The following is an 18,185-nucleotide window of genomic DNA, read 5'->3' on the forward strand; positions in this document are numbered from 1 at the left end:
GAGGGAAAGAAAGAGGATATTCTTTGACTCAATAACATCAAGGGTGAGAAACATTTAGCTATAACATTAAAGATCTAGGATACATAATTACCAGACAAAGCGCCTGTTCACACAACTGACTGACCATCTCATCATTAGAGACGAGTCCTGTCAAAAAAACTGAAAAGAATCGAATTAATAAATTTGTGACTAAGAACATTTGGCTGCCCATAGTGACACCTCTGAACATCCATGACGGTGAGTGGCTGCACATCAGGGTACAGAATAGAGCAAGATTAAGGTATCAACCACTGATTCTTAACTATATATGTGGCCAGTAAATCAGCGGCAAAAATTCAATTAAACCTCTCGATGATGCTCTGCTGCAATTCCATGAAACTATAAAAAAAAAGTTTTATTATTCTACCCTATGATATTTTAATTTTTTATATCTCGTATATAGAATTCATTATTCAACTAGCTAAATTTACTACATTACTATCTTTAAGATGAAAGAAATTGAAATGTAAGTAGCCATGCCACGAGTGAAGAATAGTACCTAGAAAAACCGAGGATCTCCACTTTGCAGGATTTTAACAGACCCATGATTGCCCTCAAATGGTCATTTATATTTCTTATACCCAATTTGCAAAATTATCCAACCCTTAGAGATCGTGCAGAAATATCATGCTACAAGCTGTACAGCTATCAAAGTAAATAAAATATTCATCTTTAATTTAAAAGGTGATGAATAATCCCTAGAATAACCTAAGATCTACTACTTTGTAGGCTTTTAACGGACCCAGGTTTGCTCTCAAATGTTTGTTATATTTCTTATACTTAATTCACATGATTACCCAATATTTAGTGGCTACATATCAGTCTAAAATGGTTGTGCAGAAATATCATACCACAGGCTGTTCAACTATCAATGTGCATAAAATTAGAAAATATTCTTCTTTTTTAAAAGGTAAATACCAGATAACCATCCCCTAAAAGAACTTACAATCCAAAGTATCAGATAACCACAGGGTGTAAGTGCTGTAGTCAATTAGAAGCATTCTATCGAGATCACTTATGACAACAAATTCCTAGCCCGCATATTCATCTGTCCTCTTTAATACTTCACTAAATGATACCGACCAGCATTTATATAACACTAATCAGGACGCCATACAGGACTATTTCTACATCTTATCAACAATCCCATTGATGTTTTTTATTTTAAAAACTCTGTAATGGGTTTATGTCAGCCCTTATATCATAATGCTTCCGCCACTGCATTTATTACGTGGATGTTCCCGTGGTTTTGTAAATTCTTTTTACTCTCAATCACTTCAGTTGACTAGTTTCCTGTAAAGGTAGATGAAACCCAAATCCATTTGAAATCATTCCTAATTTAACAGTGTATGAATGACATTATACGTGACATCCAAACCTCTAAAAGTAGCTATAGGTTTGGCAAAGGAGAACAACTCAAAGACGAGAAGCCATACATGAATTAATCAAAGTTAGTCAGCTTAACTTAATCTTCGCCAAGGTGCCAAATATCTAGCCCATGTAGCATTAAGAAAAAGGGAACTATGCCATAGAACCTAATGGCCGCGGCCATGTGCCAACATAGACTGAGCTACCATTTAGCCATGTACAAAGGAGTTGGTCTTGTATTCCTTATACAAAGAGTGAGATTATTAACTTGATATCCTACATTCATTTTAATGGAATAAATATGCCAAACAGACAAAAGGTGTCGTTTGCCAATAGAAAATAGCTTTAGAATCAAGTTGGGATTTAACAGTACTCATAATGTCTTAAAAAACGTTGATCTACTCACAAAGTGAATAGTTGTGCTCTACTTGCTGCTATATCATAGGTGAATATAATTCTAGGAAAGATGTTTTCATTCCAGGCGATGAACCTTCAGCCATAGCACACATATCTAGCCTCATCATAAAAACAAAGGAAAAGAAAAGGAAGCAAATATGCCAAACAGACAAAAGTTGTCGATTTCCAATAGAAAATAGCTTTAGAATCAAGCAAGTTGGGATTTAACAGTACTCATAATGTTATAAAAAACATTGATCTACTCAAGAAGTGAATAGTTGCGCTCTACTTGCTGCTATATCATAGATGAATATAATTCTACGATGTTTTCATTCCTGGCGAAGAACCTTCAGCCATAGCACACATATCTAGCCTCATCATTAAAAAAAATGAAAAGAAAAGGAAGCAAATATTTATAAGAACACAAATGACGTCAGAACCTTGAAGTATGTCTGAAAGCAAGAAAACTACTCACCCCCAAATTTATATAGGGCAGCGGGTACCTTCCCCACCTTGGGCAAGCTAAGGGAACTACTGGCTGAGGTTGTACTTGTACAGCCTGCCAAAGTATGCCACATGATTACCTTTAGAGCATGTCACGAAATAATACCATATACCAATATATATGTTTCTTACTCTCCTCTAGTATTTACCCAGTGCATATGAATAAGGTGGCCTTAAACAGAAAATATGAAGTAACATCTGCTCTCCCTCCCCAATCGCTGACAAGACACTTAGGTCTATAGCTATCCTATAGATTTTCCCATTTAATGCAAAGATATTCTACAATCATATATGACTCCGTAAACACTTTGATTTCAACCATCTTGATCTGATTCGATGAATTACATCACCTCAATCTCTGACAAAAAACTATTACTAAATAGCGAAAATGACTACTCCTAGGCATTTGTTGCATGTCAGCATGTATATACAATTAATCTTTTAAGCAGTTCATTTTTTTCTTGTTTTTGTTATACTAATTCTAAATTCTTAGATTCGAGAGCTTCTCTCCACCTTTGTGTAGATGAACGCACATGACCTCGTCGGAGACGGCAAAGATGGATGGGCGATGCAGTTGTGCTCGCCTGCGTGGAGAGGCGAGTCGCTCTCCTGTGGAGAACTCACCTGATGGCGAGGTCGTGGAGGCGAGGGCGAGATGCTTGCCTGTAGGCGAGGTGCAGGCGAGGGATTCGTCTGGCGAGGGCTCGACAGGCGATGTTTTGGACAGGCGAGGAAGACTCGCCAGCGTGCGTAGAAGGGACAAGCGGTTCGTGTGTCGCCTGCGGGCATGTAGGCGAGATCGAGGGGGCTCGCCTGATGGCAAGGGTTTGAAGGTGAGATTGGAGCTCGCCCGCTCGTGTGTCGATCTCGCCTGTTTGGGTTAGGGACAGCTGTATCCTATAAAAGGGAAACCCTGTTCGTGAGCACGAGATGAGCAGCAGAGAGCGTCAGAAAACCCCGAGCGGCGGCGGAGCTTGTTTGAGCGAGAGAGAGCGTGAGCAGGAGATTTTGGCGGAGGAAATTTTTCCCCCTTTTGATTTGAGCTCTGAATTGGGTGTTTTCTCTCTCTCTGCTTTTGTGCTCCCATTTGTTCCCAAGTTTGTCCTCTCATTAATTAAGTGTAGAGGGGTTGGTGAAATTAAATTGGGGTTTTCTTTGGTAGTTAAGAGAGATTGTTTGAGCGGTGATTTTAGATTAAAATCACCTGCTATTTGTTGAGAGATCTCAAGTTTGAGATCTTCTCTCTTATTTATAATTTTTTGTGATTAATAAGAAATTATTTGTGTCGCTCCCGTGGACGTAGGCAAAAATTATCGAACCACGTAAAAATTGGTTGTTTGCGTTTGTGTCATTATTGTGATTGTGTTAGTCCTTCTCTCTTGGCGTTTGTATTTGATCTCAGTAGAAAGTCCAACAAGTGGTACCAAAGCATATCATCGGTTGGCACAACAAGTGGTATCAGAGCTCTGGGCTATGCTTGGGCTATTTAGAGGAGTAGATCACTTTGGAAGTTCGTCTAGGGCTTCGTTTGATGATAAAGATGGGATTTTTACTATTGGTGATCTTGTCTATCGTCGTGTGGGGGTGAGATCTTTTGGAGGCTCTTGTTAGAGGTTCAGTTGGAGGTAAAAAATTTCTTTTTATCAGTTTGGATCTATTCTTCATTTGTTTCGCACTGGTTGTTGGTGCCTTGAGGTAGATGGCTGAGAAAGGAGTTGTGGAGGATTCTTTCTGTGTGAAGACCGTCCAAAGTTTAAATATTCACTCTATGAAGATAGACGTGGAGAAGTTTAATAGCACTAACAATTTTGGACTTTGACGATGCGAAGTCTTGGATGCGCTCAACGCGCAAAATTTAAAAAATACATTAGAGTTTGATGGGAAACCGGACGACATTGATGAGAGGGTTTGGAAGAAGATGAATAGAACGACGTGTGGTGTGATTAGGTCTTGTCTCACTCAAAATCTAAAATATGATGTGATGAATAAGACTTTGGCTAAGAAGATTTGGGAGGTCCTAGAGAACACGTATTTGACGAAAAGTGTAGAAAATCGTTTGTATTTGAAGAGGAGGCTTTATTGCTTCCAATTGAAGAAGAAGACCTTCATTAGTGATCACATGAACCACTACACGAAGCTTCTTACGGATTTGACGAATATAGATGTGATGATTGAAGATGAGGACAAGGCGTTGTTGTTGTTGAGTTCCTTACCTAACGAGGAATATGAGACCTTCGTTCTTACTCTTATTAATGAGAAGATATCTCTTTCGTATAGTGAGATCACCGTTGTACTTGTGAATTATCGGCTTCGAAAGAAGGATAAGGAGACTTCTATTGAGCCTGTAGCGGGGGCATTGATCGCAAAAGCAAAGAGTCCAAACCGTGGCAGGAGGTCGCAGTCTAGAGGGACACATTCTGGAGTTCGTAGGAACCAGTGTGCCTTTTGTAAAGAAGATAGACATTAGAAAGCCGAATGCCTAAAGTTGAATGATCGAGCCGGGAAGAATAGGGAGAAAGCTATTCAAGCTTCAGAGGTGAATGTTGCCAGGGCTAGAGGCGACAATTTAAATTCGGATTCTTCAGGCTACTCGTTATCTGCACTACCGTCAGTTTGTATTGCCGACTCCACTGAGTGGATGTTGGATTCGGGTGCTTCTTAACATATTTGCCTTAAGAGGGATTGGTTCTCTAGCTTTCAGGAGTTGAAAAGAGAGGATGTCATACTCGTGGGTAATAACCACGAATGCTCTATTAGTGGTATTGGTATCGTTCGTATTCGGATGAGTGACGGAGTGATACGAGAATTGGATGAAGTGAGGTTCGTTCCTCAGTTGAAGAAGAACATCATTTCACTTGGAGCTTTGAAGGTAACAGGTTATAGGGTGACCTTGGTGGATGCACGTTTGAAGGTCATATTAGGGTCCATGATTGTGATGAAGGGCGTCAGAAAGAGCAATTTAAATTATTTGCTTAGAAGCACGGTGATTGATAAAGAGCTGACGACTTCATTGGATTTGGCTAGACTGTGGTATTTATTGAGACTAGGGTATTTGATTAGCCATGTCGTGCATGGATTGTTGAGGAGTGCTTTGACCTGTAGATTGAAGTCTTTTGAGCACATTAGGATGAGCGAGAAGATCGAGATGGAGTTTGGCACTTCTATCTGTTGGTCTTCTTATTTTGATGATGATTTAACAAACAATTTATATCTAATATTATTTATTTAGTGTTTGTGTTTTGTTATTTATTGTAGACAAACAATAAGTTGGAGGATAGATTGAATTACGCCTACACGATCATATCTAATGGAGATTGGAAGAATAATGGGTGAAGCCTATGCAACTCAAATTGAAGATCCAAGTTCTAGCGTCATCCGCGAGTTTACCAAGTTGAGCTACAATGAAGATCAAGATCAAGCTTGGGTAACATTAGTTTAGATTTATATTATGTGTGTTAGTACTTTAAGCTCAATCATCTATACATACACATTTATTGGTTTCTTCGTATATATATATATATCGTTATATATATATACACATAAGTTTTGGTTTCTATGCATATATATAGTTATATATATACATACATGTATTTTGGGTTTTTATGTTTATATATATGAAATTACATATTTCATACTCTATTGTGTTTTCATATATATTGCATAGAATATGCAATTTTGTGAAAATATTGTATTCTTTGTTTATGGATTTAATAACAATCATATACATCTTTTATTAAGTCTACAAAATCATTTTATATTGTTTCAAAATATGGTTAAGCTAAAATGTCAAAACTCATATGTTCACATTTTTATGTTTTGGACTATTTTGTAAAATGATGATTTTTCATAAATGTGAAATGCAATTTGGTAAATTCTTTATGTAACATGTTTATTTACATGTTTATATACATTTCTCAAAGTTTTATTATTTTTTGACTTTATTTGTTATTTTTAACATATTTTTAAAAATCTCAAAAACTGTTTACAAAAACCTGTGAAACCCCATGTATCAGTTCGCGGTCGACCGCCACGGTCAACCGCCTGTAGTTCATAATTTATTTTGCATTTTTATGGATCGCGATCGACCGTCACAGAGACTTTCGCGGTCGACCGTCACGGTCGACCGCCTGCTTTCCATAGCCTTTCTTCAGCTTTTTGTTGCTCGCGGTCGACCGCCGAACTGTCAGATCAGTTCAACTGCTAGTTTCTGAACTGTTTTCTCTTGGGCTTTTTGGTTATTTTGATTGGGTTTTTTGGCTGAGGTTTTGGGAGGCTATAAATACCTCATTGCTCTCATCTTTCATGCATAATTAAGAGAATATTTTAAAGAAGTTTTAAAAGAGTTCAAGTTTGTTTTAAGTTTGTTTAAAGGGTTTGTTTTGTGAAAACAATTTCACAAGAGCTTGAGAAAGATCATCTACATTGTTTGAGCATCCAACTCTTCTACCTCTCCCTCTTGATCTATAGAGAAGTTTTTCTAAACTCTATTTCTCTCCCTCTTGATCTATAGAGAAGTTTTTCTAAACTCTATTTCTAGCTATTTATTGTTTTATTCATAAATTCCCATAAGCTAGATTTTAATTGAGTTTTTGTTGATTTGATTTCACTCATTGTTTACACACACCCACTTGAGCTTATTGTATTTACATACATAGTATATTGGGATTATGAGAGATTGTAACATTGAGTTATGCTTAATTGAGTTCTCACCTTGTATTAGAGAACAAATCATTTGTTGTTATTTGTTAGTGTTGTAAAGTTTTCGGTGAGCTAGAAAACCGAGTGTGAGGAGTGAACGTTGATCGGTGAGCGTTGAAAACCGACATTGTGAATGTGAGGAGTGAACGTTGATCGGTGAGCGTTAAAAACTAACATTATGAGTGAGGTGTGAACGTTGATCGGTGAGCGTTGAAAACCGACATTGTGAGTGAGGTGTGAACGTTGATCGGTGAGCGTTGAAAACCGATATTGTGAGGTGTAAAAATTATTCGGATGAGCGTAAAAAACCCGGTTGTGATAGTGGATTTCTCCCCGGGAGTGGGGAGCGGAGACGTAGGACGAAAGGTCCGAACTTCGTGATCATATTGTGTGTTTGCATTGTTTATTTACACTATCACTCTTATCTTGTTTATGTTTATTTCACCCTTGTGTTAGATTATATATCCTTACATATATTACTCCTTTTGCTAGGATATATCTCTTTATTCATATTACTTATTCTTGTTTATAACTCTTGTATATCTATCTTGCAAGAATATATTTGAATTAGTTTTAATTGACATAAAATCAGATTAGATTAGCATAAGACCCTAATCACCCCCCTCTAGGGTCCAACAATTGGTATCAGAGCTAGGTGCTCTTTGATTTAAGAACTAATCGCCTTGAGTTAAAGATCCAAGTTATTTTTTTGTGCTAATCTAATTTTTAATTTTTGCTTTGCTTGCATATATATACATTATGGATATGCACGGTGCACCTTATTTAGGTTATGCCATGAATGCTACTCCTTGTTTAGATAATTTCTCCTATGCCCAATGGTGTGTTAGATTTAAGCTATTTGTTAGATCTAAACATTTTAAATTATGAGAAATTATAGATTGTGCTTATATTGTACCCACCTTGGAAAAATCCAAGTGGAGTAAAGATGATCATAGAATGATTATCATGAACAATATTTTGTTAGAATATTTGCTAAATACTTTTAACTCATCTCTCTCTAACAAGTTTGTTCATTTTGATAGTGCTTACACCTTATAGAAATTTATTGAAGCACATCAAGGGGACTTGGAGGCGATCCGATAAGCCTTGGAGGATCCGGCTTCAAGTTCATATGGAGCATCATGCACATGGCTACTAGGCGATAGCCCTAGTGAGGTTTGTGAGTTCGAAACCATTAATAATTTATCTAGTGATGAACTTGCTTGTGCTAGTGAAAAATTATTGCATGCCCATAACATATTACATAAAAATTTTATTAATTTACAAAGCAAGCATGAAGATTTAAAATCCGATCATGAGAAGTTAATTTTCAAATTTGATATTATTTCTCAAGAAAGTATTGCTCTTCAAGAAAACAATGATATATTAAATTTGGAAAATAATAATTTAAAATTGAATATTGCTAACTTGACTCATGACAAAAATAATGCTATGTTAGAAGTAAAGAACATAAAAAATAATACTGCTTCTTTTATAAATGACTATTTATGTTCTACTTCTAATGTAAATGCATATGTGCCAAATGATGAGTTAAATGTTGTTAAAAATCGCATTTTATCTTTAGACTCAACTCTTAATACATGCATTGATAACCATAAGAACCTTATGGACAAGTGTGCTAAACTTAGTGTTATAAAATCACATACACACTATGCACACTTGTATAATAAAATTTACAAATGCTCAATTTGCGGTCGTAAAGGCCACATTGCTAAATTTTGTTATGATGCACACAAATCTTCTAAGGTTAATGCTTCTTGTGCATCTCATAAGGCTTCTTCATCACATACACATGCACATACTCATCATGTTCATCATAAGCATGCTCATGTGTTTAAATGTGATATTTGTGATCGTTTTGGTCATTTGACCAAATATTGTTTTGATTTGAAAAATAAGTCTCATTTGCCAAATGTTTCTAGTAGACCACATGTTTATAAATATAATGTTTGTGGTAGATTTGACCACTTAGGAAAGTTTTATTTTGATAATGTTTTACATTTGCAAAAAGCTTTAAATAATTTACCTTTGTTTGCAAATGTTTTACGTGCACCTTTTAATGGTCAACATAAGCAAATGCTTCCTTTCCATTGTACATATTACAATCGGAAGGGTTATTTGAGTGATTATTGCTATGACCGATCCCGTGCACCACATATGCCCAAGAGGGTTCCTAACCCTAGGCCTTTGAGCTTGAATGATAGGGATCATATCTCTAATCAATCCGGCACCAAGAATTCTTGGGTACCAAAATAATTTTTAAACCAAGAATTTTAGTACTTTTACTTTTTCCTTTTCTTGGTTTTGAAAATTATGTTTTAAAAAAAATTATATGAAAATAATTTTTCTTTGATCAATTCTTTTGTTTTTATGATTATTAGTTTCGATTTTTATTGAGAGGTTTGTATTTATATAACCCTCCGGGTTTATTGGGTGTTTATTTCTCAAATCATGTTTACCAGATGCTAAAATGATTATATGGGTTGGAACAAGCTCAAGAGCTTGATATTGTTGCCTCTCTTAAAAATTGTGTTTTGATTTGTTGCTTTGAATTCATTATATTTTACTTATATGATGATATTTATGTGTTTGTGCTTATGGATCATCTATTCGTGTCTTATAATGTATTCTATGAGTGATTTGATCAAGTTATACAAAGAAAAAAAAATTCTTTGATCAAACATTGTTTTTTGGACTCAAATCTTGATTTATGACTTTATTTGAGTGATTTGTTTTCACTTGAAAACTTTTTTCATGGTTCTCATGTTTTCCTCATTCCTTTGTTTTCATAAATCTATTTTTATACACTATATTTTTATAATTGTGTAATGCCTCATTCCTTTGTTTTCATAAATCTATTTTTATACACTATATTTTTATAATTGTGTAATGAGACACTTTTTTCATTAATGACATATTAATATGTGTTCTCATTATCTTGTTTGTATGTGAGTTATGTTTAGCATATCTTTCATTTATGCTTACTTACATGTTTTTACCTTAGCTTTTATTTCATATATTCTATATGGCATTTTGATAGGGGGAGTTATTCCCTATACTTGTTTTATACTCACCCATTTATATTGATAGGGGGAGCCTTTGCTCTCTTCATTCTTGTTGTTTTCTCTTTTTTAATGTTGTCAAAGGGGGAGAAATATTATGAGTATACATTTCCTTGTTTATATGCATGTGAATTATAATTTATATATTTATTTTCATTCATGCAATTATCTTTTTTGTAAATTATTTGTCATCATCAAAAAATAGGAGATTGTTGGCCTTCTTATTTTGATAATGATTTAACAAATAATTTACATCTAATATTGTTTGTCTAGTGTTTGTGTTTTGTTATTTATTATAGACAAATAATAAGTTGGAGGATGGATGGAATTACGCCTACACGATCATATCCAATGGAGGTTGGAAGAATAGTGGGTGAAGCCTATGCAACTCAAATTGAAGATCCAAGTTCTAGCTTCATCCGCGAGTTTACCAAGTTGAGCTACAATAAAGATCAAGATCAAGCTTGGGTAACATTAGTTTAGGTTTATATTATGTGTGTTAGTACTTTAAGCTCAATCATCTATACACACACATTTATTGGTTTCTTCGTATATATATAGTTATATATATACATATGTTTTGGTTTCTATGCATATATATAGTTATATATATACATACATGTATTTTGGGTTTTTATGTTTACATATATGAAATTACATATTTCATACTCTATTGTGTTTTCATATATATTGCATAGAATATGTAATTTTGTGAAAATATTGTATTCTTTATTTATGGACTTAATAACACTCATATACATCTTTTATTAAGTCTACAAAATCATTTTATATTATTTCAAAACATGGTTAAGCTAAAATGTCAAAACTCATATGTTCATATTTTCATGTTATGGACTATTTTGCAAAACGATGATTTTTCATAAATGGGAAATACAATTTGGTAAATTTTTTTTGTAACATGTTTATATATATTTTCCAAAGTTTCATTATTTTTGGACTTTATTTGTTATTTTAACATATTTTTAAAAGTCTCAAAAACTGTTTACAAAAACCTGTGAAAACCTCATGTATCAGTTCGCGGTCGACCGCCACGGTCGACCGCCTACAGTTCATAATTTACTTTGCCTTTTTATGGATCGCGGTCGACCGTGACGGTCGACCGTGGCAAATCCAGAGACTTTCGCGGTCGATCGTCACGGTCGACCGCCTGCTTTCCATAGCCTTTCTTTAACTTTTTGTTGCTCGCGGTTGACCGTCGCGGTCGACCGCCGAACTGTCAGATCAGTTCAACGGCTAGTTTTTGAGCTGTTTTCTCTTGGGCTTTTTGGTCATTTTGATTGGGTTTTTTGGCTGAGGTTTTGGGAGGCTATAAATACCTCCTTGCTCTCATCTTTCATGCATAACTAAGAGAATGTTTTAAAGAAGTTTTAAAAGAGTTTAAGTTTGTTTTAAGTTTGTTTAAAGGGTTTGTTTTGTGAAAACAATTTCACAAGAGCTTGAGGAAGATCATCTACATTGTTTGAGCATCTAACTCTTCTACCTCTCCCTCTTGATCTATAGAGAAGTTTTCCTAAACTCTATTTCTAGCTATTTATTGTTTTATTCATAAATTTCCATAAGCTAGATTTTAATTGAGTTTTTGTTGATTTGATTTCACTCATTGTTTACACACACTCACTTGAGCTTATTGTATTTACATACATAGTATATTGGGATTATGAGAGATTGTAACATTGAGTTGTGCTTAATTGAGTTCTCGCCTTATATTAGAGAATAAATTATTTGTTGTTATTTGTTAGTGTTGTAAAGTTTTCGATGAGCTAGAAAACCGAGTGTGAGAAGTGAACGTTGATCGGTGAGCGTTAAAAATCGACATTGTGAGTGTGAGAAGTGAACATTGATCGGTGAGCGTTAAAAACCAACATTGTGAGTGAGGTGTGAACGTTGATCGGTGAGCGTTGAAAACCGACATTGTGAGGTATAAACGTTATTCGGGTGAGCGTAGAAAACCCGATTGTGATAGTGGATTTCTCCCTAGGAGTGGGGAGCGGAGACGTAGGACGAAAGGTCCGAACTCTGTGATCATATTGTGTGTTTGCATTGTTTATTTACACTATCACTTTTATCTTGTTTATGTTTATTTCACCCTTGTGTTAGTTTATATATCTTTACATATATTACTTCTTTGCTAGGATATATCTCTTTATTCATATTACTTATTCTTGCTTATAACTCTTGTATATCTATCTTACAAGAATATATTTGAATTAGTTTTAATTGGCATAAAATCGGATTAGATTAGCATAAGATCCTAATCACCCCTCCTCTAGGGTCCAACACTATCCATCGATCGAGAGGTCTTTTAAGTGGTGTTCATTCAGGCATTTGGGGGCCTTTTAAGGAGGCATCATTAGGAGATAATCGATATTTGATTTCCTATGTTAGGGATTGTACTAGGTATTTGTGGGTTGCAACCAAGTCTCGTTGGTTTGAAGTCCTAGCAGTCAACAATAGTTTGAGGAAGTGTATTAGCAGAAAGGTAATCTGTTATTCTTTTCTGCATTTGTGCCAAGTTCATGGTAGTTTGAGACATTTCATTAGAGAGGAAATATTAGGGCGACGAGATGAGATGACAGATTTAGTGAGCTGTTCCTTTCTGGAGGAGGATCGGCGTTTGATGTCGAGCATTGGTTATGGTGTTCGGACTTCGACATGTTTGGGTCATCTTCGTTATAGGTTACCGACTGCTGTGTTTGGAGATTTTAGATCTGGTGGAGCTGTTTTAGATTTTGGGTTGCGTCGGATGTCTGGCTACCCAGCACTTAGTCACATTGTGGATGTGAGATTTGATCTGATTGCACATTTGGAATTCAGAAGTTTGTTTAGTTATCAGTTAGGAGACTCTGATTTTGTTCTAAGAAGGTATGTCATTTTTGACTCTCGGCAGGTGAAGAGTGTTGATCAAATCGTTGGGATATCACAGCGGGTGGAGAGTGATGTTACTCCACGTTGGATGGAGATTACTTCACATACTCCAGATCATACTGCATCGTTTGGGATTCCAGCTAAGGTGACACAGGTTGGGGATCATGTGGTTTTGGATGCAGATGATGAGTGGTTTAATTCGAGTGCAGCTGGTAGACGTAGTTTGAATATAGCCATTGGTTCACCTCAGGTGGAGGTGTTTGGTTCGTTACATTTTAGGGTCATTTGGAGTTCTATCAATCGCAGATTTGTTGGTGAAGAGTTGAGAACTCTTCTATTTGATTGAAGGTCTTTGGAGGCCATTTGGTGAACTACTTGAAGGTTTGATTCCTTTGACAAAAGGATATGTAGGCAGTCTTTATGATGCAGCCGATTTGGTAAGTAGACACTGACGTTTGGAGAGTGGTCTCATTCTCATTTGGGTCTCGATTTGTTGTGGATTGAGTCCGTTGTGAATCGTTTCACTTCGTACTGGACGCAATAAGTGGGACATTTGTTTTTTGGTTGGTATCGGCTCAGTTTTGAGAAAACTTTACCGAGGTGGAGATTTGTAGATGAACGCACCTGACCTCGTCAGAGACGGCAAAGATGGATGGGCGATGAGGCGAGTCGCTCGCCAGCGTAGGCGAGGGCGAGATGCTTGCCTGTAGGCGAGGTGCAGGCGAGGGATTCGTCTGGCGAGGGCTTAACAGGCGACGTTTTGGACAGGCGATGAAGACTCGCCTCCGTGCGTAGAAGGGAGAGGCGGTTCGTGTGTCGCCTGCGGGCATGTAGGGCATGTAGGCGAGATCGAGGGGGCTCGCCTGATGGCGAGGGTTTGAAGGCGAGATTGGAGCTCGCCCGCTCGTGTGTCGATCTTGCCTGTTCGGGTTGGGGACAGCTGGATCCCTAGGGTTTCCCTATAAAAGGGAAACCCTATTCGTGAGCACGAGATGAGTGGCAGGGAGCGTGAGAAAACCCCGAGCGGCGACGGAGCTTGTTTGAGCGCGAGAGTGTGTGAGCAGGAGATTTTGGCGGAGGAAATTTTTCCCCCTTTTGATTTGAGCTCTGAATTGGGTGTTCTCTCTCTGCTTTTGTGCTCTCATTTGTTCTCAAGTTTGTCCTCTCATTAATTAAGTGTAGAGGGGTTAGTGAAATTAAATTCGGGTTTTCTTTGGTAGTTAAGAGAGATTGTTTGAGTGGTGATTTTAGATTAAAATCACCTGCTATTTGTTGAAAGATCTCAAGTTTGAGATCTTCTCTCTTATTTGTAATTTCTTGTAATTAATAAGAAATTATTTGTGCCGCTCCCGTGGACGTAGGCAAAAATTGTCGAACCACGTAAAAATTGGTTGTTTGCGTTTGTGTCATTATTGTGATTGTGTTAGTCCTTCTCTCTCGGCGTTTGTATTTGATCTCGGTAAAAAGTTCAACAAGTGCTATTAGAGCATATCATCGGTTAGCACAACACTTTGTAATACTAAATTTTCAATAATACTTCTCAGGATTATGTTCTTATATTATCTCTTACGCTCACTTGTTGGTTTATCATTAAAAAATATATGAAAATAACTCCACGTCTCTTTTAATTTCATCATTGTTTACTAAAAGTTTAAAAGTTAAAACTCTTACCTTTTCACTCTTGACACATAAAGAACTTTTGCCTAATACACCAAAACCACATATTTTGTGAATTATGAACCACATACTTGAAAAGTTAGAGAAGAAAATGATCCCCAATGGAACAGAAAGCAACACGAAAATTATTGTATTAAGACATGGAACCCACTATCATTGCCTTCATTTTAGATATTTCCACCTATCACCCCCCTCCCAAAAAAAAACTTCCATATTTTTAAAATTATCCTTCAAATCTTCATATCTGTCAAATTACCCTTCAATTTGTAGTTAGACTAATTAATATATATTTACCATACTAACAGGGACCAATAATAAATAAATGTATTATGTATGAAACTAATTCATTTTTCAAAAGAGAACTAATCTATTCCCAGCACTCCTAATTATAGTTACTTCTCTATTTTAACTCACCCAGACCTCTTTTTTCTTTCCTCTCTATTCAATATGCAACATTGTGCAGTCAATTTCATTTTCTAACATACCTCAGTTTAGACAGATATGCTTTCTAGATCCATGCTTTAGACATAAGGGTACGTATGATTATGATAAAGCTCCTAGTAATAGAAGAGACGCATCATCATGGGCAACTTATCGAAATGGTATACTACTAAATTTTGTGTGGCTGTTTGGTTGCAATTAAGAATGCAAATATAACCACCCACATCTTTTGGTTTTGAAGCATTTGTATACACCTTCAAGTGCCATTCTAAAAAGATGCAATATCGCTATGTGTGGTAACAGAGATCGTAACTACGCTTCCACCAGATCATTTGATATTTTCAATATATGATCAATATCTGAAACTAGATATATAGTGACTAATACATATCAACTTATCAAGTGACGTTGATATTCTTACTGATATATTAAATTAGCAAGGAAACAGATACAGTTCATTCTTATATAGGCTGAACACAATATTATCACGTAATACATAGTGAAAGTGGAAAAGAGTGGTAACAGAATGATTAAAGAATATATTTGATGTTTAATGGTATCCAGAGAACACGAAACAACTATGTAATTTATGGATCTATATGGCTCACCATCTTTCCATAGTACAGAACCATGCCTATCAGGGATAAAAGGATCCAGCATAACATCAGTGTAAATAACCTACATAAATTTGGAAATTAGGCAAAAACACTATTTTTGAAGAAGAAGAAAAATATAGAATTGAACTTATTAATTTAAATGAATCTCACAATTTCAGGGTACTTATCCTTCAAAAGACGTATTGCTTGAGGTACTAGGCCATTTACATGGTATGCTTCATTTCTCTCATATAACTGAATGACAAAAACACTTGCCAAATATTGTAAAGAGAGACAAAATTTCCACCATGGTTAAACAGGAAAAGGATAAAATAAAAACTTAACCTTTTCAGCACTAGAAGTTTTCGGGATAAGTGCAAACCGGCTAATACCAACATCTCTCGCCTTGTAAACCTGCATTAAAAAAACATATAGTAACTTACAACTGTAATTTATGTAACTAAATAATTTTGTCGCCAATTATGCAAATGATGGGAGAAGGAAGCAGATATATGAAGGCTACTACCATCAACACATATTAACATAAACAACTCAAACAGATGTAATACCTCATCAACAAGCCCGTGTCTCCATCCAAATTTTGAACAGCCAGGCACAGTTCCTATCGGGATATCATCATCACCTGCGATAATTTTTAATTTACATGTAAACAAATAAATAACATAGCTATTTTACGTGTGTATGTGACTTTAAACAAAGAGAGATTGTGCATGAGAGAGAGAGAGAGGAGATGGGACATGCACTTGCAACTTGCAAGAGTCTTCCTACACAATGCGCAAAGTTGAACATCGCAAAGGAAAATTATCTCTTGTTTGGCTCCATTATTATTTTGAGGTAATAGGCCTTTATCGTTTAAAAATAGTGGGATGTTTGGTTTAGAATTCAAGAGTATTAGGATGGAATATTAAGTCCTCTAAAATTAAAGGATCCAGAGATTTTGGACTAAATAAAGGAGGGAGATGGTGTTATTATAGTCCCCATACTATTTTTCCCTTTGCATTAGGCGCTAAAGGACCCATTGCCCCTCAATGGACCAAATACGATGAGACCAAACCTTTACACGTTACTGCTTCATACCTCTATAAAAATCCTCAGTCACTGGAATTCCATCCAGAAGATGCATCTCTAGCAGTGGAAAAATCCAATCTCTCATGAAGTTCATTCAATCTTATGATAAGAAGAAACAGAAAAATATATATGAATATGAAGTGTCTTCATGCTCAAACATGACTTATATTTAAAAGAATTATCTCATAACAGTCTACTTAGGTTCCATCCCTCACTTTGTCTCTTGTGGTTTTCCTCAATTTCAAAAAAGATGATCGCAGACTAGCTTGAAATTGCAAGTCAAACATGGAAAAGTTGACAAAGATTCAATATGAGTTAGCATAAGAAGAATATATATCTATAAGTTGTGTTATCGTGTTTTAGTATTGTTTTATCAGATAGTTTTACATTTAACAGTATTCAAAATTTCCCGAAATTTCGTCAAAATTCATTAAGAGTTGGCTGGTAGGCAAAAGGACATTGTGGACGTTTGTTATCATGATCTAATCAAATACCCCTTTATACTGTTTTATAATGACAAGCTCCCAAACATGACATAAGTATTAGAGGTGTTAATATCAAACTAAACCAAACAGATTAATTAAAAAATTAACTCACTATAGTTTGTTGGATTATTATATCCTTGTACTATAGTGAGTTAAATTAATCCCAGGACGAAAACAAGTCCCTAGTCTAAACATGGCTTTAATATGTAAGAACTTTTGAGTTTAGTTTAAATGAATAAAAAATAGAGCAAATCAGCCAAGTTGTGCCATTTTAGCACATATAAGTTAATTTTTTTTATTAGTTGCTAAATATATTTAATGAGAACATTTTAATTGTTAAGTTTCTTGTAGCTTATGTATATAAACACAACCTCAGTATAGAGTATGAATAAGTACATCAGGCTTGATATGCAACTGTTCGCGCGCACGCAGCCTGGGACCTATCACCCGACTCCTGCACGAGCGCACACATATGTGTGTGTGGGTGTTTTGTGTGTGAGATATTGAATGTAAGTTGTCTCGTTTAACAAAATGAGTTAGCAAGAGATATGAGTTGTGAAGTTCACCTCCTACAAAATGACTAGTAGGATGGGCTTTACCATTTCTTTGTCTCTTGGTAGCTTGTTTAACATGAGTTTTCAACACATCCCCATTTTATATATACACATCACGCGCAGGTATGTGCACCGACACTCAGAGATATATACACACACACATATATTATATGTGTACATATATATAATTACGTCGGATATGAACTACAGCCTCATTTAGCAAATGAGCTACTAGGAGAAAATGGGTGAGGTTAACCATAATCCGATGTGACAAGGACGGAACTCATCACTAGTTTATCTCTTGGTAGCCCATTTATCAAATATGAGTAGCCGGACTGTTCTTATACCCTTATTCCCTCCAATGCCTTG

At 35.9% G+C, this 18,185-nt stretch overlaps 1 protein-coding gene across 2 annotated transcripts in view; it reads right to left on the reverse strand.

Moving 5' to 3' along the window:
• The window catches only part of LOC109832777 (delta-aminolevulinic acid dehydratase, chloroplastic-like), a 30,768-nt gene that overhangs the window by 9,245 nt on the left and 3,338 nt on the right, over positions 1-18,185 (reverse strand). For both annotated transcript variants that reach the window (XM_020400190.1, XM_020400191.1), the window contains exons 3-8: positions 16,258-16,331; positions 16,034-16,102; positions 15,860-15,943; positions 15,701-15,770; positions 2,279-2,362; positions 92-159 (exon numbers count right to left, since the gene is read on the reverse strand). In XM_020400190.1, the coding sequence (XP_020255779.1) occupies positions 92-159; positions 2,279-2,362; positions 15,701-15,770; positions 15,860-15,943; positions 16,034-16,102; positions 16,258-16,331 (449 nt within the window). The remainder of the gene's footprint in view (positions 1-91; positions 160-2,278; positions 2,363-15,700; positions 15,771-15,859; positions 15,944-16,033; positions 16,103-16,257; positions 16,332-18,185) is intronic.

This window comes from Asparagus officinalis, chromosome 3 (genome assembly GCF_001876935.1).
Source record: "Asparagus officinalis chromosome 3, Aspof.V1, whole genome shotgun sequence".
Taxonomy (NCBI): domain Eukaryota; kingdom Viridiplantae; phylum Streptophyta; class Magnoliopsida; order Asparagales; family Asparagaceae; genus Asparagus; species Asparagus officinalis.